The following is a 22,490-nucleotide window of genomic DNA, read 5'->3' as shown; positions in this document are numbered from 1 at the left end:
CCCCCAAGCCCCGCCTGTCAACCCCAATCCCCGCCTAGCTTCCAGCCACAGCTGCAGCCCCTACGCTGGTTTCTCCCCCAGCCTTGGAGCTCTTTCCCTTTCTGAGGGCTACGTCCCTGCCCCCCGGGGTCCTGTGGGTGGGGGTGTGGAAGAATGCAGGACAGAGCCAGCCTGTATAAAACGTGGCCTTTATTGATTTCAAGGAAAGCACCTTGGGGAGGTTCCTGTCACGGGGTTGTGGGGAAGGGATGGAGCAGGGTTTGGGGGTGGTGCTCAGCGGAGGGAAGTGGTGACACGAGAGGACCCCTGGGTGTTTCTAGCACCTTCCCAGGCTCACTCTCCAGCCACCAGCCCTGCTGGGAGAAGACCTCTCCTCGTCAGGAATCTGGGTGGTCCCTCAGGGGAGGGGAGAGTGCTTTCGGTCTGGTCCGTGTCCAGCCCAGGGCAAACATTTCTCTTTGCGTGGCCTCCGGGCCTCTGCGCCTGCTGTTGTCTCTGCTTGGGAGCTCTTTTCACCTCTTGCACATTATTCCTCAGGGAAGCCGGATCAGCTCCTCCTGGGTTAGCCAGAAGCCCTGCTGTGACGCCCTAGGCGTCCCCTTGCATGGCATGCATACCGTCTGTCTCCTCCAAGGCCGGGGCTGGGCCTGTGGGTTACCTATCCCCAGGCGCACGGCCCAGTGGCCAGCATCAAAAAGTATCTGCCAAAACTCGGATAGCTTAGTGAATTCAAAGTGGGGCACCCAGCCCCCAAGGGACCCTCCACCCTGCAGCACCTCCCTACCTGTCCTGCTGGCAGCCCCAGTGTCACCCCAGCCCTGGGGTCAGGTGGGGGTCAGGTGGGGGTCAGGTTGGGTGCTGAGGCCTGCAGCTTGTCATTGCCTGGGTCCAGACCCAGCTCCCCAGCCTCCACCAGCTTGTGGTGGCAGCGGCAGGTGGAGGCCCGGCTTTTGGAGGGTGAGGGGCTGTAGCCCCGTGGCGGCCTGTCCTTCTGCAGGCATCGCAGGACCCTGTGGAAGATGAGGTAGCAGATCTCGCAGATGGTGAGCACGATGCAGACGGCCGAGGCGCCCACCATGAAGTAGGTGAAGACCTTCTTCTCGGTGGGCCGGGCGATGTAGCAGTCCACGGTGTTGGGGCAGGGTGCCACGTTGGCACACTGCACCAGGCGTGGCATGCCGAAGCCATACCAGAGAGTGTGCAGCATGTAGAGGAAGAGGAGCTCGATGAGGAGCTTGAAGATGAGGCTGAACAGGTAGGTCCACCACAGGCCACCGTGCTTCTTGCCCGCGTCGTCATATAGCTTGGCGCACTGGTCCCCGTGCTTCAGGCGGTGCCGCCGCTCCCGATCCTCGCGGTAGGCCACGTGCAGGATGACCAGCAGCGAGGGGCAGGTGACGAAGATGAGCTGCAGGGCCCAGAGGCGGATGTTGGAGATGGGGAAGAACTCATCGTAGCAGACGTTGGTGCAGCCGGGCTGCCTGGTGTTGCAGTCGAAGTCCTTCTGCTCGTCCCCCCACACGCGCTCTGCGGCCACCACGTACACCAGCACCCGGAAGACGAACACCACCGACAGCCAGATGCGCCCGAACGCCGTGGAGTACTTGTTCACGCCGCTCAGCAGGGCCTGGAACGTCTTCCAGTCCATGGCGCCTGGCAGGGGCTCCGGGGGCCGTGCCCACCTGGGGAAGAAGAGGAAGAACCTTGATATTGATGAAGAGGTGACCTCACTGAGCATTCCTGCCAGGCACTGTGCTGAGCTCTGACTTGGTCAATGATTGCAACAACCCTAGCAGGTGGTGACTACTATTCTTCCCAAGCTGCAGATGGGAAACTGAGGCACACCAAGGTTAAGTAACCTGCTCTAAGTCACTGAGCTAGTGTGCCGAAGGAAGGGGATGTGCATTTGCTGATGGTATAGTTACCATTTACTGTGCCTGACTGTGAGCCAGGCTTGAAGCTAAACACTTTATGAGCAGGATCTCATTTACTCCTTTCTAACAACCCCTTGGGGTGGATACGGCTATGCTCCCCATTTACAGATGAAGAAACTCATAATTAAATGATTGCAAAGCGCGTAGTGTACAGTAAGTGCTCGATTAATGCCGGCTACTCTTACTGTGACGTATAGAGGGGTCACGTCACTCAGAAGAGGTGGCTTCAAGGCTGGGCTGCCTTCCACCACCTGCCCTCCCTTCCCTGCTGGACGCCTGCCCCAGACCAGATGCTGGAAACTGTCACCTTGTGGCCGTCACTCTCCTGTGAGGCTGGGGTTATGAGTCCCAGTCTTCAGAGAGAAAACCGAGGGAAGGGAGGGGAAATAACTGGCCCAGGGTCTCGCAGCCAGTGGGGTGGCGAAGATGGAAGACCAATTCAGGTGGGGGTCGGTGGGGGTTATGCTCTGGCTGCTGGGAGGACACCAGATCTGGGGAGTACCTAGAGACAGCTCCCCTCTCTGTGCTGGGCCCGAGGGAGCCCCAGCCACGCTGGTTGCCAGGGCCTTTGTGGTGGGGAGACGGGTTTTGTTTAGGCCCTGGGATCTCACATCTTTTTCCCAGTCCTGGAGTGACTCAGAAGGTGTGGATGGGCGAGGCTGCCTGAGTGCGCCTTGTGTCTGTGCTGCGGTGGGTGTGAGAGCACACGCCTCTCCACGTGTGTGGGCCTGCACGCCCATGTGAGTGCTCCCGGAGGCACACACAATCCCTGCAGGGCCACCACCCTGCTCCAAGCCACCATCACTCTGGAGGGCATCATTGCCACGACCTCCTCACTGGCTATTCGCTTCCACTCCTGCGCCCCTAGAGGCTCTGAGCTTGGTTCCTGTCTCCCTCTTACCTAAAACTCTCCACTAGCCTCTCATTAGGCTTAAGGTTAAACCCCTTTAATTCTCACTCTACATTCTACAGGATGATTCACATTCATCAGTGATTCAGCGATTCCGTTCAATGATTCTACACTCTCACCCTCCTCTCCTCCACTCTCACCCTGACTCACTCCGCTCCAGCCATGCTGGGGGCCTTGGAGGATTTGCATGGGTTCCTTCTGCCTGGAATGCTCTTCCTCCAGAACCTCACATGGCTGGCTCCTTCTCACCACAGAGGTCTCCAGATTACCCTGGATCTGAAAGGGCCCTGCCCCTAGTCACTCTGCTCCTGTCTCCATCATTTTCTTCATTGCCCTAATTACCGTTTAAAATTAAAGTCTCTGTCACCTTTTTGTTCTTATTCACCGGCTGTCTCCCCCACCAGAATGCCGCTACTGCTTTAGGTTCAGTGTCCACTGCTTGGCACACAGTTGGCACCCCATAAATGCTGAGGGGGCAAACATTCACTTGCTGGCTGGGTGACTTCCAAGAACTCTCCTTGATCCCATTTCCTTATGGCTAAAGGGACATAATTCTGCTTTCTTGGGCTGTCCTAATAATCGCAAGGGACTGTTCCCCAGCAGGCCGCCACTCACCTGGTCCGAGTGCAAAGGCGCTGAACTGGTGGCTGGCGCCCTGTCTGCCAGCCCAGAGAGGAAGGGCGCCCTGACTGCTGCTTCCACCTGCCACCCTCCCGGGGCTCCCCGGGTGCAGCACCCCCCCACCCCCCCCCTTCCAACTTCCGGAGCTGCCTGCCCAGGCCTTCCTGACACACCCCAGGCAGGTCGGACTCACCCGCCAAGAATCTCCCTCCCAAACTCAGGCTGGAGACTGGTGGAGCCGGTTCTGGTCCCACCCCCCGCGGGCCCCCAAAGCGCGCTCCCAGCCCAACCGTTCCTTTCCAGCCCCTGGACAGGACAGCGTCCGGCCTCGCCCGCCACCCCCACAGTGTCCCCCTAGGATAAGCCCCCTCCTCCCCGGTTTCCCTCCATTCCAGGCAGCTCGGGAGCTTGTGGACATGGGAGGGGGCGTCCGGGAACCCTCCAGCAGCTGGAACCCCCACCGGGGCCAGAATCGAGGGTCGAGAAAGAAGGGTGGGGTGGGGGGCGTTGCGGGGAGAGCCCTCCGTCGCCGCCGCAGCCGCTCCGCAGCGCGGCGCGCAGGCAGGTGCAAGCCCCAGCCCCAGCCCCAGCCCCGCGGCGGGAGTTGCGGGAGCGCTCGGCGGCGCTTGGGGACCGGCCCCGTACTTACCCGCAGTGGCGCGGCCACCTCGGGGCCCTGACCCCGCGTCCCTGAGGCCCGCAGCGGAGGCGGCCGCGGCGGGGCGCGCGGCGGGTACACCTAGGGACCCGGGGCGGGCACACCTAGGGACGGCGGGGAGGAGGGAGGAGCCGGCGAGCGGCCGCCGCGGAGGGTCCCTCTAGTCCCGAGGCTGCCACGCGCTCCCGCGGCAGCCTCGGGAGGGGCTCCCGGCGCGGCAGAGCCTTGGTTTCTTCACGCGCGGAGCAGGGGCACCGGTGGCCATGGGCGGACTGCTGCGGAGGCTCCGAGAGTCGAGGGGCGTGAAGCGCTCTGCACACTGTTAAGTGCCCGGGCGGGGCGACGGACTACAGTCAGGACGCGCCCACGCTCGTTTACCTCGGATTCGTGCCGGGCCCTGCCTGTCCCTGTCCCCGCCTGGCGCGGGCCTTGACCCTATGCGGGGGCACTCCCGGGACCCTGCTCTCTTGCCCTCCCGGCGCGATGAGTCCTGGCCCTCGTGCACTTTGGAGGGCCGGGGCTGGGGCAGAGGCCAGAAGGGCACAGTGGGTCCCGTGCCTGGAAGGGAGATGTAGGGGCTGGGGGTGGGGGGGGGAGGGCGGGACGGGGGAGGTTCTGTGCGGAGGTGGGGGTTGGGGTTGGGGTCGGGTAGGGGCAGAGCCGTGCCCTGCACCCTCTGCAGGGAGGCAGGCCCATGGCTGGGGCGCGGCTGGGCTGGGCTCTGGCATAAGGAAGCTTTGTTTTACTAGTGTGTCGTGACTGGGAACCTAAGGAGAGCCCCTGGGGCCTCAGCTGCGCGTGGGAAATTCCAGCCTTCCTGGGATTCCCTGAAAAATCTTAGCGTTGGGCCTGATCCTCACTGTCTAGACGGCAAGAATGTCCCTAACACTGTGGTGACTACACATGGCCTTTGCCCGGGATGGTACCGTTTATGCCTGCCGTCTTGGCGTAATTAACGATGCCCCTTTTTACACTCAAAGCATGCCTCCAAAATTAGGCAGATCAGTTGTGGTCACCTCCTACTACTCATTCTGGTGGAGAACAAAGACTGAATTGGGAGCTCAGAGACACCTTTGTGCCAGACACCGTCCCACAGCCTCACAGCGCCCAGATAAGGAAGGTACCATCCCTCTTGCTTTGATAAATGAGAAAACTGAGCCACAGAGAGGTTAGATGACTTGCTCAGGGTCACACAGTAAGCAACAAAGCCACCTCTAGAGGCCTCGGCAATGTTGGTTCTGGGTAGAGCAAAGGCACTGAGCAAAGACCGCTTTTTACCCACTGCGATCGTGGCCCTTGAAAACCCGCGCTGCGTGGCACTCTTCAACCCCCGGGATGCTTCCCATCCCTACCACGTTCCTGACAATGGCCTGTCAAGGTCACCCTGGATTTCTGTGATGCCAAACCTGACGACAGTCATGGCTCATCCCCTACCCCTTGATCGTTCGAAGCACCGGACACAGCTGGCCACTCCTTCCTTCTCAGAACACTTTCTTCTCTTGGCTTCCTTGCCCCCACACTCCTGGGTTCCTCGAACCTCAGAGGCCTCACATCCAGGTACCTAATGTGGGCATGGCCCAGAGCCCAGTCTCTCCTTCCCTGGTGAGCTCATCGGTCCTGGGCCTTAAATACCATCTGTCCACTGACAATCCCACGTTTCCATTGCTGGTCCTGACTTTCCCCTGAGCACCAGAAAGTGTGGCCAGGTTGCCCTTACCAGTTTCTTGTTTTCCATTCTTGAATCATCTAGTGCATGTTCAGCTACATGGATACTTTTCTACATTTAACCTGTGGACACATGTTATATATACTCTTCTGTACTTTGCTTTTTCTTTCTTTCTTTTTTTTTTGAGACAGAGTCTCACTTGTTGCCCAGGCTAGAGTGAGTGCCGTGGCATCAGCCTAGCTCACAGCAACCTCAAACTCCTGGGCTCAAGCAGTCCTGCTGCCTCAGCCTCCCGAGTAGCTGGGACTACAGGCATGTGCCACCATGCCCGGCTAATTTTATATATATATTAGTTGGCCAATTAATTTCTTTCTATTTATAGTAGAGACGGGGTCTCGCTCTTGCTCAGGCTGGTTTCGAACTCCTGACCTCGAGCAATCCGCCCGCCTCAGCCTCCCAGAGAGCTAGGATTACAGGCGTGAGCCACCGCGCCCGGCTTGCTTTTTCTATTTAACAAAATATTGGACATTTTCTCCTATCAGTAGATCTCGAGCTGTCTTGCTGTTTCTTTTTTTAAACAACTGAATATTGTATAGAAGTGGAATTTTTGGATTAAGGTTGTGTGTTCTTTTAAAATTTTGATAGATATTGCCCGGTCCCCTCCATAGGTTATCAGTTTTCACTACCATGAGACACACCCTTGGCAATATAGATCACTATCAAACTTTATGATCTTTGTCAGTGATATCTCATTATACTTTTATTTTGCATTTCTCTTGTGAATGATATTGAGCATCTTTTAATATATTTAAGAGCCAGGTGCAGTGGCTCATGCCTGTAATCCCAGCAACTTGGAAGACTGAGGCAGGAGGATTGCTTGAGGCCAGGAGTTTGAGACCTGCCTGGACAACATATCTCAGTAATGAAAAGAATTAACTGGGCATGGTGGCGCATGCCTGTGGTCCCAGCTACTCAGGAGGCTGAGGTGGGAGGATCACTTGAGCTCAGCAGTTCAAGGCTTTAGTGAGCTACGATCCTGTCACTGCACTCTAGCCTGGGCAACAGAGCAAGACCCACTCTCTTTTAAAAGAATATATGTATATGTATTTAAGAGCCACCTTTGCTTTTCTGTGAACCATCCTTTGCCTTTGCCCATTTTTTCAGTAGGATGGTTGCCTTTTTATTATTGATTTCTTAGGAGCTCTTTACATATTAAGGAAACAAGCCCTCTGTGATACAAATAGAAAGGATCCCTCCCATCCACTGTTGTTTGACATTTTGTATATGGAGTTTTTTAACCAGGCAGAATTAAACATGTTTTATGTAGTCAAATGTAGTAATCTTATCTTTTACGGCCTCTGGGTTTAGTTGTAATTAGAAATGCCTTCTCCACTCTGGGAACTGCAATAAAGTTTTCTCTCATGGTTGCTTCTAGTTAAAGTAGCATTTTCATGATCTTAATCAGATCATGTCAGCCCCCTATTAAAGCCTTGCAGTGACTTATCATTACCTTTCGACTACTACTCATTCTCTGACACCGGCCTACAAGGCCCCAAGCATTCCAGTCGTGCCTCTCCTCCCATCCCACAGCCCCTCGATTCCTGCTCTCCTGTCTCAGTGGCCTTCTTTCTGGTCCCCGGACAAGCCACATTCACGCCAGCCTACCGGCCTTTTCCTTTGTGGTTCCCTCTGCCCAGGCCGCTCTCCTCTGACTCTTCTCAGGCGGGTCCCCCTCCTTACTCAGATCTCGCCTTCTTATAGAGGTGTTCCCTGGCCCCCCATCTAAAGGCCCCTTGCCCCACCTCCTCAGCATAGTTTCATTGCAGTCTCTGAAATTGCCTCCAGGCGAGCGGGGAGCTCACAGTCACTATCGCATTCCTGCCCCGTCTGCAAGGCCTGGAGTGCAGCAGACACCCGGCTACTATTTGAGCAGTGACCGCTGGTGCACACAGGCTATGTGTGAGAACTGCCTGTGTGTGTGTGTGGAGACTGGGCAGCGGGTGTTGAGGATGGCAGTGTGGGCCACTTGTGTGTGTGCCGTGTGTGTGGCTGTGAGTGCGTGTGATCGCAGGGACGGCCACGACGGTCTTGCGCCTGTGTGGCTGTGTGTGCGGTGGTGGTGTGTCGAGGTGTGTGTGGGTGAGTTACTCTGGTGACCGGGTGACTTTGTTGTGTAGCTCCTATCGTTCTGACCCTTCCAGACGCCAGCCCCTCGCTCCCGACACTAGGTCGTGTTCCCAACAACTGGCCTTTGCTTTTTCTATAGGGGGCTGGAAGAGTTCCGCGTTCCAGAGAGGCTCTGAGGACCTTAAGGCCTTGCCATCCACCCTGAATTTCTGCTCTCTGAGTGGAGGAATGTGTGGGAGGCCATCTAGGCCATCCTCTCCCCTCGGGGCAAGGCTGTGTTGCACCAGGGCTCGGCAGCTGCCCCGCCACCCCCACTGCCCTCAGGGCTCACACCTGCTATCTAGGGGTGGCGGCCTTAAGTCTGCTGCTGGCCCCTTCTGGCTCAGCCCTGGCCCAGGCTGGTCTTGCTTCCAGGCTGCCCCCTCTGTCTAGAGCTCTGCCCAGGCCTCAGGTGGGGGCTTCCTGGGATGGGGAGGCCCCCCACCTCTCAGGCTGGGGTTCCTCTCGTGTTTGTGTATCTTCAGCAGGAGCCTGGGCCTGAAGCCGCCTCCTCCCTGGAGCAGGTGCAGGGGCAGGCGGATGCCCCTGGAAGGCAGGCTGGGCAGAGGGGTGCGGGCACCTAGCCTGCTCCAGCATGTCTGGGCTGTGGGTGGGGAGGGGGCGATGTCCCAGGACCCCTCCTCCCAAGCGTCCAGAGTTGCTCGCAACTTCTGCCCTCACAGCCTAATCCTCGAGCAGAGGTAACGCGCGGCTCTGCTGAGCTGCCGTGGGGATGCAGCCGTGGGACTCGTGCACCCCCTTGTCGCCCACCGGGACCTCGTCCCGCCGCCTCTCCTCCTCCTCCATCACCAACCCTTTGCTCTTTACTGGAGCTCTCCTGTTACAATACACATGCGGGTATTTCTCCATCTTAAAAGCTCCAGACACTTCCCTGAACCCCACTTCTTCCAGGGTCGGCCTCATTTCTTTCTGCTCATTTATAGCAACATTCCTCAAAAGAGTTGTCTTGATTCATTGTCTCCATTTTCTCTTATTCTGATCAGGCTCTTGCTTCTCCTAGCACACCCACCCTGCTCTTGCCCCGGTCCCCGCGGCTGACTCCCACAGGTCGGGTGGGCTGTGTGGCTGGCCGGAGTCTGCATGTCCTCCTCGAGCCTCTGCTGTGCTTTTGGAAGGGAGGAGGCTCCTTGCTTGGGCTGTCCTTCGAGCCGCGAGGGTGTGGGGCGTCAGGGTGGCTGGGGAAGCCAGCTTGGGGTGAGGTGTGTGCAGTGTGCCCTGAAATCAGCCTGCCACCTGCGGTGTGGGAGCTTCCGGAGCCTCAATTCTGGGCCGAGGAGGTGATGGGCACAGGGCTTCCGGGAGCAGAGCTTAGACTGATCTGGGCAGCGGGGCTGTTGTGCCTGAACACGCTGCCCCTGCAAATTCGAGCAGTCCTGACATTAGCACCTGAGAAGATGGTTTGCCATTAGCTGAGCTGTGAAGCATGAGAGAAGGAACATGTTGGGAGAGGCAGAAGAAAACGATGGGGTCATTGTGCCTGGGGTTTGCTAAATGATATATGCATTTGCAAATGATATTCAATGCAACCATTTTGCCAAGGCTACTGGGACATTCTGACATGGCCTTACAAAACCCTTTCTCCTAATACAAGTGCACAATGATGGCTTCACCCCATCCCATGCTCATCCCTGAGCCTCTCCTGATCCTCAACACTAAGCCCATCCTGGAGCCTCAAGGGTGCGGCGTGGCTCAGGACTGGTTGTTTTCAAGCAGCCAAAATGTCCTGAGTCTGAGTTCCCTGTGGGACATGTGCATTTGGATGTCCAGAGACAGTGGGAGGCATGGGACAGCCTCAGGAAAGAGAAGAATTAGAATCCTTGGCACTGTTGGTACAAATGTGAAGTGGTGCAGCCCTCATGGGAAAGAGTTTGGCAGCTCCTCAAAAAGTTAAACAGAATTACTCTCTGACCCAGCAAATCCACTCCTCATGTATACCCAAAAGGATTGAAAACAGAGACTCAGGCAAATACTTGTACATGAATGCTCACAGCAGCACTATTCACAATGGTCGAAAGGGGGGGGGACAACCCAATGTCCACTAGTGGGCGAATGGACAAATAAATGTAGTGTATCCATACAGTGGAATATTACTCACCCATAAAAAGGAATGAAGTTCTGATACATGCTGCAGTTAAGTCAAATAAGCCACACACCAGAGGACTAATATTGTATGATTCTACTTTTTGGAAATATTGAGAATAGGCAAATTCCTAGAGACAAGAAGTAGGTTACAGGTTACCAGGGGCTGGGTTGAGGGATGAGTGGGGGTTATTGTTTAGTGGGTTCAGAGTTCTTGTTAGGGGTGATGAAAAATTCTGGGTATAGATAGTGGTGATGGTTGTACAACATTGCAAATGTAATTAATGCTACTGAATTGTACACTTAAAAATAGTTAAAATGGTAATTTTTATGTTATGTATGTTCTATCACAATACATTTTTTTTTTTTTTAAAGAGAAGGGTGGAAATACGTGTTTGGGAGTCAACAGCGACCAGATGGCCGTCAAGGCCTTGGGGAGAGGACATGACCGCCCAGGTGGACGTGAGACTGGGGCGGGCGGACAGCCTGGGATGGAGCCGCGAGGACTTCCTAATTGAGAGCTGGGCTGAGGGAGGTGAGAGGGAGTGGCTGGAGCAGTGGGAGGAAAACCAGAAGAGTGGTGTCCCAGAAGCCCTGGTGTATTAGTCAGCGCTCCTAATTGAGATTGGCAGAAATGCAACTTGAATTAATTTGGGCACACATGGGAATTCATAGGTTTATAGAAACACGGGCTGGGCAGGGGTAACTCAGGGCCCCAGGGGCGCCTGGTGTCAGGTCTGGGTGCATCTGGGTGGGACCCCTCTCCTGTGGCCTGGCCTCTGCTCCTCTCTGGCTGTTGGCTCTTTCTCTCGCGGCGCTGATGGGATTTTGCACAAGGCTCTCGTACAAGGTTAGCAGCAGCTCTGAGCTCACGTTTTCCCAAGTTTTGCCTCAACACACTTCCCGAGAAACCATTGAAATGACCTGGGGAAGAGCCCTAATTGGCCTCCCCTGGAGCATGTACCCACCCTGAGGACCAGGGGCCAGGACGGGCTGGCAGTCCCACTTGGAGCCCCAGTTTGGAGGAAGAGGACAAGCGCTGGCGGGCAGAACAAAGAAGCGGGCCAGGGCACAGGAAGAGGATCAAGAAGAAAGGCCATGTACCTTGTTCAATGCCTCCTCACCCCGACGAGGACTGCAAAGCATCCACTGGGCTTAGTGACAAAGACGTCGTGGGTGAACTTGGCAATGGTGGGGCAGTTTGAGGGGCATGGTGGGGACAGAGAGGGATCACAGCTAGTGGGTGAGAGAGTGGGAGGGGAGGAAGGAGAGATGATAAGATAAGCGCAGACAGTCTCATGAGGCACAGTTGTGTAAGGCAGGAGGGAGATAAGGAGGTAGCCGCAGGGGACACGCGGTCAAGGAAGGATTCGGCTTTTTGGATGGGAAAATGCTGAGCATGCTGAAATGTTGAGAGGGCGGGAGAGAGGTAGAGGTTGGAGATACAGGAGAAAGCAAGGAGGTGGAGAGAAAGGGGATCCCCAGCACGTGGGAAGGAGAGACTTAGCAGGGGCCCAGCCCTCTGTGCAGCGGGAAAGGAGGGAGGGAGGACGTGGGTGAGTTGTCTGTAGGTTTGGTGGTATTTTTCTCAGATAGCTTCCACTTCCTTTAAGAAATAAGATGTGAATAAGATAGAATGTGCTAGAACGTTTGGGGAGAGTGGAGAAATTGAGAAGGCTGCCATCAGGCAGGACTGCAGAGAGAGCGAAGCAGGATTAGTCAGGTGGCACGGAGCCCCTAGGCCAGCCCGGAGAAGGTGAATTTGCAGTGTCCTCCCCGTGTGGTCGTGTGGGTCACACCAGCAGAGCCCAGCCCAGGGGCAGGGGGTGGAAAACCCAGTTGGATGGATGGGGCCTGGAGTCTTGCTAAGTGGGAGGGCAGAGGGCAGTGGGGGTACTGGCGAGATAGCAGTTCATTCCAGGCCTGATCTCAGCAAATGTTCGTTACCCTTTTGGAGCAGGCCAGGTGTCACTGAGGGTACAACTGCCCCACCACACAGGTGCCGTGCCTGCCCTCAGAGAGCCTGGGGTCCAGTAGGGAAGGCAGCTCCCACGTGGGAGGAGGGTGATGGCAGAGACACCGTGGAGCCCAGGTCTAGGCCGGATGCGGAAGGGAGGGGACGTAGGATTGGGAGAATGTCACAGGGTCAGGTCCGGAGGTGCCTTTAGGACATAGGCAGGTGTTGGAGGGAGGAGCTAGGTGAGAGGGCTGGGTGGGGGCCGTGGGCAGGTGTGGGATGGCCTGCACCTGTCTCGCCGCTTCCCCCTTCCCTCCCGCCACGACAGCCAGCCTGTACTGCTCCGGCCCAAGTTGAGCCTCCTGCTGGGCTCCGGATCCCACTCCTTCTGGCTGTCCCTCCTCTCCAGGGTGCGCTCCGCCATTACTTAGACATGCTCACTGCTCTCCATGATAAAAAATAAATCTCTTGCTCCCTATTGTCTTGCAATGAGTCCCCTTTCATTTCCTATCTTTTTGTGGGCACATTTCCTGGCCAGGTGTCCATGCCTATCTCCTTTTGCTTGGTCCTGGCTGTCCCCTCCCCTCCCTGGGACCTGGTGTCTGCATCTCATTCTATACAAACGACACTCCTGCACGGGTACCCATGACCATCTTGTTGTTAATCAAACAGACACTTTCCCATCCTTATTTGACTTGGGCCACGTCCATGTTTGGCCCTGATAATCAATCTCTCTTTCTAGAAACACTCTTCTCTTGGCTTCTGTGACATCATCTTCCTCTTCTGTGCCATCATACTCCCTTGACTTCTATGACACCTGCTTACCCTTAGCTGGCTTTCCCCGTGGTATTTGCATGTGAAGCCTCTATCCTAGGGCATCTCGCCCCCAGTCCCTGCGCTGTCTGCTCCACTGCTCAGGCTGAAATTCCCAGCTACCATGGAGGCCCAGACACGCCTCCAAATAAAAAGCAACCTTCCATATTCCCAATGAGGAGACCCTCCAAAACATCATGGGATAACTTGAATTACATAAACTTTGAGTGTGGTTGAAATAATAGTGTACTTTATTAACTTAATTTACTATACATTTTAAACATCACATATTGTATAAAACAATGTATTAAGAAGTATTATTTTTTTCTCCTCTTATATTTGATAAAGGAATTTTATTTAAACTCAACATTTTCTCTAACATCTGAGTACATATCCATAGAGCTTTGTTTGCTAGTAATATTTTACAAAACATAAACATTTTATTTCTACCCAAGCTACTTGTGACATAGTGCTTTTCAAATCTGTGTATGACGCTGGAAATTTTATTCTTTGCCACAAAAGCCTGGCTGCATAGTATTAGGTTGTATCGATTTTAAAAAATCATCCAGGAGGCATGTATTTGTCATCTCCATGATATAACCACTTCCTTTATTATTTTTAAAGTGATTTTTTTATAAAAGGGCTTGATTACGAAGATAATACTTGCAATTGTAAGGTCATACCCCAGGAATAATGACTAAATTTACGTGAAATGTCTTTGCCTCCTTTTTTTTTTTTCCTATTCTGCCAAGCAGCCTCCATGAATATCCAAAACTTCATTGATTGAGGTTATTTCAGGCTAATGAGTTTCCCCCAAAGAGCGTTTTGTTGTTCAAAATGCAATAATGGAGAGCATGGCCCTGAGTGCGGGAGACTGGGAAGGACTTACCTATAAGACAAACCCTTCCCACCTGAGGGGTAATTTTGGAGCAAAATCTTGTTCTTTGCTCAGGAGTTCATGACACCAACTCCCAGATCAATATCTCCTGACTAGTCCATCAAAGACCCGGTAGCCGTCTCCCCCCAAGTGCTGGTCATCACTCAGTTGGCCGTTTTTATTGAGCGCCTATGATGTGTCGAGCAGTGTTCTAGGTGCTGGGGGTGAGGAGGGGAACACGGCAGAGTCCCTGTTCTCAAGGAGCTCATCCCAGTGGGACAGTAAGAAAATGTCATGTGTTAGTAAATGCTACAGAGAAGATAAAATGAGGTCGTGTGTGGTGTGTACGTCTTCCGGGGATGGAGGCTCAGAAAAGGCGTCCTGGAAGGAGGGGTGTCTGAGTTGGGGTGTGGAGGCCGAGGAGACAGTGGGTCAAGCGGGGGTGGGGGTGGGGGAGAGCCCCATCAGCAGAAGCAGGTGCAGGGACCCTGGGCTGGGAGAAGGCCAAGGTGGGTGGAGCGTGGTGAGAGGGGAAGCCGAGGGAGGTGGCTTTGGGGAGGTAGCCAAGGCCTAACCCTGGAGGGCCTTACAGGCCATGGTAGAGAGTTTGGATTATTTTAATTTTTTTGGCCACAATGGAAAGCCACTTGCTAGAAAGGTCTTGCTGGCTGCTGTGTGGAAGAAGAATTTCAGGGAGGCAGGGGGACTCACTGCCGAAGATGTCAGGTGTTGGAATGAGGTGGCTTGGCCTGGGATTGAAGCATTTCAATAACTGGATTTTGAATATAGTATTTTGGAATTATGGCCGCCATGACTTGCTAATGGTGTGGATGTGCTTATGAGGAAGGAGACTGTAGGCTTTTGAATTGAGCAGCTGTGTGGGTGGGGATGTCATCTTCCCCATAAAGAGGTGGGGACACCTGGGAGAGGACGTAAATCTGTTCTCAGTGAGGGAGTTCAGGAGTTCTATTTGTGATGACAACAGGAAGTTGGATACGTGAGCCTGACGCTCATGGGAGTGGTTAGGTCCTGACACACCAGCGTGGGAGTCATCAGCTTCTAGATGGTTCGTGGATGGTACAGGATAGAGCACTGGGGGAGAACGGATACAGAGGAGGGAAGAGGAGAGAACTGGGCCCCGGGGCATCTTGCATTTAGGGGTTGGGAAGAGGAAGAAGGGGCATCCATAGAGGTCAAGAAAGACCATCAAGGAGGTGGGAGGAGAGTGGGAAAGGCAAATTTCTGGAAGTCGAGGGAAGACAGTGCTGAGGGAGTGAGCTCTCAGTGGCCAGATGTGGCTGAGGGAGTAGAACTGGCCATTGGACTTGGAGGCCACTGGGCACCTTGGCAAGAGCAGTCCTGACTGGAGTTGAAGTGCTGAGGACGCGGAGACAGCATGTATAGACAAGCTTTTAGCTGGAGAAGGATGGGATCTCAAGAGAGCACTGTGAAAGGAGAGAGATGACAATATGATGGCATATTTGCAGAGGGGACTCGTGAGGCAGGGTGGAGCGGCACCAACTGTGGGTCACTGTCCGGAGGGGGTGAGAGGGGAAGGGTCCAGTGTCCAAGTGAAGGGTGTCCCAGGAGCAGGGATGCTTCGCCAGTGTGACGGGGGAGCAGGCAGAGCAATGGGCATTCGTGCCGGGCAGCCTGGAGGATGGGGACATGAGCTCGCCTTCACTCCTACTCCCCAGCGACACACGATGCCTGGCTCTGAGCTGAAATGGAGGATTAGGGGAACGGGGGCTGGAGGCTTGAGGAAAGAGGGGAAGGTATGATAGGGTTATCTTGGAGAATAAAGTTTTAGGAAAATGTAGACTTTCTTAGAGGTGCTGAGTTCCCACTTGCACTTTGTGTTTAGAAGGTTAACTTGAGACCAGTCAGCCCAGTTGGATTAATATCATTCTCCAGGTGCTTGGGAACAGGTGCCACACAGAGAGTTGGGTTTAACCGGACATAGAGTCTTGCCAGGTGTGCGCTGGAGAGGCCTGACAAGACAATGGGGTGGAGGCATCTAAGAGTCAGTGATTATCTGGGGGCCGGTGGAGTCCAGGCAGGGAAAGGAGGATGTGAAGGGGGCAGGGAAAAGAGTGGGGGTCAATACAGGGGCAGAAGGACCACTTGGATGGGAGCCAGGGTGGGCAGCTGTGTAGGTAGGAGATGATCCAGCTCTCGGTGCAGACAAGGCCAAGGTGTGAACACGCATGTGGGTGGGCTGGATGGGCAGAGAAATAGACTGTTGGAAATAGGAAGACAAGGGACTGAGAGGCTATGCCATGGTGTTGGATGTGATGTCACCAAGAATGAAGATACCTACAGTAGCAGAGAGAAAGACAGCGAGCCAGGGGCCAAGATTGCCTGCGAACGAGAGGGAGTAGTAGCCAGGGTATCTTACTTGAATCTCCAACTCCACACATCTGAAGCTGAAGTCATCTGCATCTCCTTGCACCACCGTCCAGAACCAGAAACCTGGGTGTCATTCTGATCCCCACACCCAATCAAAGTGCCACATCCTTTTGATTCTATCTTGTAAACATTTCTTAAATCCAGCTACTTCTTTCCATCCCCACTGCGCACACCCTGGTTCAGGCTATTGTTGCTGCTTGCTCGGACTGTTGCATCAGATTCCAAACAGGTAGCCCTGCCCTGGCCCCTGCACACTGTAGCCAGAGACACTGCACATTAGGCCTTGCCACTTCTGTGTGGAGTCTCTCCAGGGATAAAGTCCAAGACTATTAACAAGAACTTATAAAGAAAGCCCTGCATGATCCAGCCTCGTGCACTGCAGCCTGGCCCAAGCCCTCCTGGGTTTCCTTCAGCCTTTATCATTAGGTTTGCTCTCCCCTTGCTGTCCTGTCTGTCTGGAATCCCACTGCGTTTGCTTGGCAAAATCCTCCTCTTTCTTTATGTGTCAGTGCAAAAAGCTGGAGGGGGCATCCAGGCATCTTTCCTGGGTACCAGGACGTTAGTGCCTCCCTCCCGTCCCCCAGCATCCTGCCCCCTCCACGTGCCATGAGTCCCGGAGTTGCCTTCTTCTCTAGGACGTAAGTGAGGTCAGGGACCGTGTCTGATTCTTCCCAGACAAATCCTCAGCACCTAGTGTGGAGCTTTCACATAAAAGCGGATAATAAACAACAAATATTTCTACGAATGGGAGGTTCCAGAGGTGGAGCAGTTCTGGGTGGTGACAGGGTCTGGGGAACGGTCCTGCGAGTGGGTAGCTGAACGTCGCAGAGGGGGTGGTCGTGGGGGGAGGACAGGGTGATGCACGGGTGGTCTCTGACCCGGGTGGTGGGGGAACAGCAGGGGGAGGAGACCCCGGGCCATGCGCTCAGCCTTTAGTGAGTGAAGGGAAGTAGGTGGCAGCAATGGGGCAGGAGAGAGGGCAGAAGAGGAGGCAGGGTTGGAGCAGAGGGGAAGGTGGGGGGTCTGAGGGGTGGCGAGAGCAGTGTGGGAGCTGGGGAGTGTGGGCGGGGCCGGGGACAAGACAGGCCGATGGCCGCTGTGGCTCCTAGAGGGTGAGCCTCTGCCTCTCTCAGTGGCTCAGGACTTGAGACCTTTGGGAACAGCACCCACGGAGAGGATGTCAGGTCCTGGAATGAGCTCACCGTGTGCTGGGCCCAGCCCTGGAGAAGGGATCAGGAATCTCGGTGTGAGTTGGCTGTGGCTGGCCCCTGGGCTTGGACTGAGCAGTGTGGGGCCATCTGGCTCTGAACTGTTCTGGTTTGGGCGGTCACAGCTCAGGTCTTGGTTGGGAGTGGGAGTCACCCTTGTCCCCAGAGTCACGTGTTCAGTAGATGGCATTGGTGCCCTGCCATGTCCCCTGACTGCCGTGAATATTGGCTGCTCATGGCTTCCTGAGCCCGAGGCCCCCACCCCTTTCTGCCAGTCCTCCTGCCACTGGGGCAGCCTGAAGCCAATGACTGACTGGAACCCGGTGGGATTTATGATCCAAAGCCCCCTCGCCCCTCGATCCAGGCTACATCTCCCTGAGCCTCCTCCCTGCCCCGCTCAGCCCCTCCCCTCCCACTTCCTTTGCCCCTGCCTTCACCTGCACACAAACCCCTGGCCCTGGCTCTGCTCCCAGGGACCTGACACTGGACGGTGACTCTGCTCTTGGCCCATAATCAGGGTGGGCAGGGAGGCTGCCCACGGACTGCAGGGGGCACGGCCCCGACAGACTCAGCAGATCTGTGTGGGCTTGGAGGGCCCCTCCCCGCCCCGGTGCCGAGCGTGCTGTCCTATAAATGAGACCTTTGGGTTGGTTTTAGTTAAAACAGCAACAACAAAAACAGAACACACAAGCAAGCAAACACTTTACTGAACTCTCTGGGCTAGGCGTGGTGGAGGATTCAGATAAACAAGACACAGTTCCTTCCCCCGAGCAGCTCGCAGCCTACGTACTCATTTAATAAGCATTTATTGAAGGTGTCTGGCGACCTGGATGAGTCAGGGTCCTGCCCAGGAAGGGCTCACAGACTGACAGGGAGACACTTGGGGGGACTGACCCTTCCACTTTTGGGAGCATGGCAGAGGTACAAGTGAGGCCGGCACATGGAGTGGGGGGTAAGCCTGTCCTCGAGGCTTGAGGGAGGGTAGCAGAGGAGGCAGGAAGAGCATTCCAGGCAGAGGGAACAGCGTAGCAAAGGCATGAGGCATGACACAACGTGATGTGTCTGCTCCGTGAACCACGTGCCCTTTGGTATTGCTGGTGGCTGAGGAGGAGGGAGGAAGCAGGGGTGAAGCTGGGAGGTCAGCGAGGCCAGCTTGAGGGTCTTAGGAGTTGGGGTAGTGGGAGGTTTTTAAAGCAGGAGGAGTGACTTGGTGAGATGCAATCGCAGATCAATCACTGTGTCCCAGTGGTGGAGGGCAGATGGGAGTAGTTTTAAGGGAGAGGAGGGGTGGATTCAGGAGGCCTTTAGGGGCTGGAATCCATGGGGTTTGGTGCTGGTGGGGCTGTGGGGTGTGGGGGACCAGAACGACAGGCCAGCGCCTGGCTTGGACAGCCGGAGGGATGGCAGTGCCCTGCAGGAGGTGGGGCAGCTGGGAGGAGGGTTCAGGGGGAGTCGAAGAGGTCATTTTGGAGCTGCCAAGGGTGAGATGTCTGGAGGGCAGTTGGTGGCACGCAGAGGCAGGTCCAGGCTGAAGGGAGCGTGGGGAGTGGTCGAGGTCTGAATGGTGGCAGGCCGGGAAGGATGAGGCTGCTCAGGGAATGTGTATCCGTGAAAACATCAGGAAATTCCACAGCCTTGAGGATCCCTGCAGGACCTTTTAGCTCAGATGCTCTCAGTGGGCCCTGGCCTGTGGGGACATGCCTCCTGGACACCCTGACAGACCCCACCCCTGACCTGCTCTCAGCACTGTCCCATCCTGCAGTCAGAGGGGCTCGCTGAGCCGGGACCTGTGCTGGGCAGGGCTGGGAGTCTGGTGGGGGAGGCAGAGGCCTGATAGACATGCAGGTAGAACCAACTCCTGCTGGGTACACGGTCCCCTGCGGTCCCCTCTTCCTGCCTCAGCCAGCTGGCTACAGAACCCAGATGCCCCCAGAGCGGCCTCTGCCTTGGGGCACTTCCCACCACTTGCGTGTGTGGTGGGCGTGATGGGTGAGCCTGCGTCCGAGGGTCCAGCACTCGGGTGTCCATTGAGTGGTCTTGGCCTTCTTTCCAACATCCATCTGGTCCCCTGGCCTTCCCACCCACCACTCCCTACCTGGTCTGCAAAGTACGGGGAAAAGCACATTTATTAAGGGTTTTGATGTACCCTATTGCCATGTACAACCCCCCACTAGCCATCGGCCTCCCTCCCCCCAGGCTCAGGACTCAGGGACCAAGCTGCCCCCGACGCTGGCCCCGAGTGAGCTTCCTGAGCCCCACGGCCACACTCCTCACCTGCCCTGCTACAGAAAAGACACCACTGCCCTTGTCTGTTTCCTTGGGTGGCCTCAGGAACACATGGGGGCAGCCTGGAGATCCCACCTGCCAACCTCGCAGGTCATGGATACCCACCTGCATCCATCGGGGCTGACCCCACCTTCAACAGGACAGAGTTCTTGTCCTCGGGATGCCCTCCCTCGGAGAGGACATATGGTGGGCACGTGTCGGGTAGACGAACCCGGAGCCGAGACCGCCGGCGCCTGGGGCCGAGGATCTCCATGCACCTCTTGCCCACCAGGTAGAAGACCTCACTGAGGTTGAGCAGGATGCAGATGGCGGCTGTTGTCACCATGAAGTAGGTGAAGACCTTCTTCTCCGTGGGGCGGGAGATGTAACAGTCCACAGTGTGAGGGCAAGGCGCCACAGAGCAGGCCACCACGCGGGGCATGTCGTAGTCCCGGTAGAGGCGGTGGAAGATGTAGAGGAAGCAGGAGTCGACGGCGGCCTTGAAGATGAGACTCAGCAGGTAGGTCCACCAGAGCCCGCCCCGCTTCTTGCTTGGGTTGTCGTACAGGGACGGGGCGTTGGGCCCGTGTTTCAGGCGGTGCTTCCGCTCGCGCTCCTCGCGGTAGGCCACGTGCATGACCACGAGCAGCGAGGGGCATGTGACCAGGATGAGCTGCAGGGCCCAGAGGCGCACGTGGGACACGGGGAAGAACTCGTCGTAGCAGACGTTGGGGCAGCCGGGCTGCTTGGTGTTGCAGATGAAGTCCTTCTGCTCGTCGTCCCACACCTCCTCGGCCGCCACCACGTACACCAGCACTCGGAAGATGAAGACCACGGACAGCCAGATGCGGCTCAGTGCCGTGGAGTACTTGTTCACGCCGCTCAGGAGGCCCTGCAGAAACGCCCAGTTCATGTTGGCTGTGTCCTCGGGGCCTCACATGGACAGTCTGCACCGGGCACCCCTCACTCAGGCTTGGGAGCCTCGGGGCCTGGAGACGGGTGCGCTTAGAGATAGTGCAACTGGCAAAACCTTTTCACAACCACTGTGTCGTCATGTCCTCACTCCCAGTGAGTTGGAAGGGTAGGGATTGCCATCGTCCCCGTTTCTCGGGGTGTAAGCCAAGGCTTGGAGGTACCCGCCCAAAGCCCCACGGCTGGAAGTAGCAGAGCTGGTCTTGAACCTTGGTCTTCAGGTTCCAAAATCAGGGTCTATTTCATTCTACAAAGTAACAGACACATGTGAAGGTACTCAGCCTGCACTGGCCATGCCAGACCACCTCTTTTACCCACGTTTCAGCCCCATGGGTCACAGCAAGAAGGCTTGGACTGGATGAGCCACCCTCCCATGGAGGCTGTGCCAGGGGAGGATGGGATGGCAGTGTGTCCTTATCACTTGTCACATTCATCCCACTTTTACTGGATGCCAACGTGAGCCCAGATGTATGCTGGACACAGTCACATCAGCCCCCTGGTAGATCCTGGAACAGTCTTCGTCCTTATTCCTCCTCTCTCGCTCCAGGAAGGTTCCCAGCCCTGACGTTCCCTCCCAAGCTAAACAGAAGCTCTTTGGCATCCTGGTGGCCTGGCGTTATCCCCGCCACCCCCTGGGTTGGTGCTGGGGCCCGAGGGCTGACTGTCTCGACCACAGTGGGTTCCTCTGGAATTCCAACCGTTCATTCCAGCTTTAGGGAGGGGCCTGGGAAGGGACAGAGGCCAGATGTGGCATGGTCTGTGTCCCACCATTTACTTTCTCTCCCAGGACACCCTTCCCCACCTGCTCAGTAGCTGTCTGCTGCCCAAGTCTCCCATTATTTCCGTTCAGGCCCATCCTGTGCGCTCCAACCTCCACAGCCCCCTGCCTGGAGTCCCCATCCTGTTCCATCCCTAAGCCCTGCCCTCCCCTGTCCCTGACTCAGCTCTCAGCCTCTCCAGACATCATGCCTCGGGACACTTTCTGCGCACCCTCCTCTGTCTTTCATGGCACGATGCATCACCTGTGCCCAAATGGTCTATTCACCTGTCTTGTTTGCCAGGTTCTTGGCTGCCAGGAGGCAGACCACACCTCATCCGTCTCCATCTCCCCAGGGCCCGGCCCCAGGCCTTGCCCAGAGAACACATGATGGATGTTTGTTAAAAGGATTTGAAACCATTTCCTCCTGATCCCTTCTCTTCCTTACCTCCTCTCTGGTCCTCTGCCCTCTCTTTGGTTGGGCAGGGCATTCCTTCCCCTCCGTGGAGCTTCCCTGGGGTTTCTCCGAGGACCCTGCCCCTCTGGCCCCCTCCCTGAAGTCTGGTGCACAGCCGAGAGCCCTGGGTATCCTCGGCCTGCCTGGTCCCTGGCTTCCCGGCCCAGTCTCCTGCCCTAGTTGGTCCTCACCCTTCTTGGGTCCAGTAGCTGCTCTCCTGTCCCTGGGCTTGCCGGATCTGCCTGAGGGCCTCCTGGAGGCAGCTTTTGTTCCTCACTCCCCTGCTGGGTGGGGCTTTCTGAACCAATGAGCCAAGCGAGAGTGATTGGGTGGGCAGGAGGGAGGGCGGACTTCCCGGGCACATACTCAGAGCAAACACCTGCGGCTCGCCTGGCCCACGCCTCTCTCTAGCCTGGCTGGGCATGGCCGGGCCTGGCTCCCAGGTGGGCAGGTATGTGGGTGAGATGCAGAGAGGGGGGCAGGGGCCTGGTATCCTCATACTCGTGGGATTGACCCTGTCCCCTTCCGTTGTCCCATGGCCCCTGCCTCCTAGTCCTTAGGCCTTCTTCCCCTTTGCTCTGGAAGCCTGGTTCTGAGTCCTCAGCAGGTGTTATCTATGGAAAGGGGCAATCTTGATTCAGTTCAGGAATGCATCCTGCCCTGGTGGGGACTTTTCTGGGGACTAGAGCCTGGGCTGCTCTTCAATATAGGGGGCTATGG

General features: G+C 56.1%; 2 protein-coding genes across 3 annotated transcripts; both read right to left on the bottom strand.

The window, feature by feature from the left end:
* Positions 1-422: 422 nt before the first annotated feature.
* GJB3 (gap junction protein beta 3) lies at positions 423-4,540 on the bottom strand. Its single transcript, XM_012765308.2, has 2 exons — positions 4,115-4,540; positions 423-1,682 (listed from the first exon to the last, which is right to left on the bottom strand). Exon 2 carries the CDS (start codon positions 1,646-1,648, stop codon positions 836-838), a length of 813 nt encoding a protein of 270 aa, XP_012620762.1. The 5' UTR covers positions 1,649-1,682; positions 4,115-4,540; the 3' UTR covers positions 423-835.
* Positions 4,541-18,006: 13,466 nt separating this feature from the next.
* On the bottom strand, positions 18,007-22,014 carry GJB4 (gap junction protein beta 4). Of its 2 annotated transcripts, none has more exons than XM_012765310.3 (2): positions 21,962-22,014; positions 18,007-20,803 (listed from the first exon to the last, which is right to left on the bottom strand). In XM_012765310.3, the coding sequence occupies exon 2, from the start codon at positions 20,495-20,497 to the stop codon at positions 19,697-19,699; it is 801 nt and encodes a 266-aa protein (XP_012620764.1). In that variant the 5' UTR covers positions 20,498-20,803; positions 21,962-22,014; the 3' UTR covers positions 18,007-19,696. The 2 variants fall into 2 exon arrangements, with proteins under 2 accessions (XP_012620764.1, XP_012620765.1); XM_012765311.3 differs by lacking the exon at positions 21,962-22,014 and adding an exon at positions 21,762-21,927.
* Positions 22,015-22,490: the final 476 nt, after the last annotated feature.

This window comes from Microcebus murinus, chromosome 2 (assembly GCF_040939455.1).
Source record: "Microcebus murinus isolate Inina chromosome 2, M.murinus_Inina_mat1.0, whole genome shotgun sequence".
NCBI classification, from domain to species: domain Eukaryota; kingdom Metazoa; phylum Chordata; class Mammalia; order Primates; family Cheirogaleidae; genus Microcebus; species Microcebus murinus.
The sequence above is the reverse complement of the archived record's forward strand: the minus strand, read 5'-3'. Positions and strand labels throughout refer to the sequence as shown.

Bases quoted from the DNA above. Each gene is read 5' to 3' on its own strand.
- GJB4 (XM_012765310.3), bottom strand. From the start codon at position 20,497: ATGAACTGGGCGTTTCTGCAGGGCCTCCTGAGCGGCGTGAACAAGTAC.
- GJB3 (XM_012765308.2), bottom strand. From the start codon at position 1,648: ATGGACTGGAAGACGTTCCAGGCCCTGCTGAGCGGCGTGAACAAGTAC.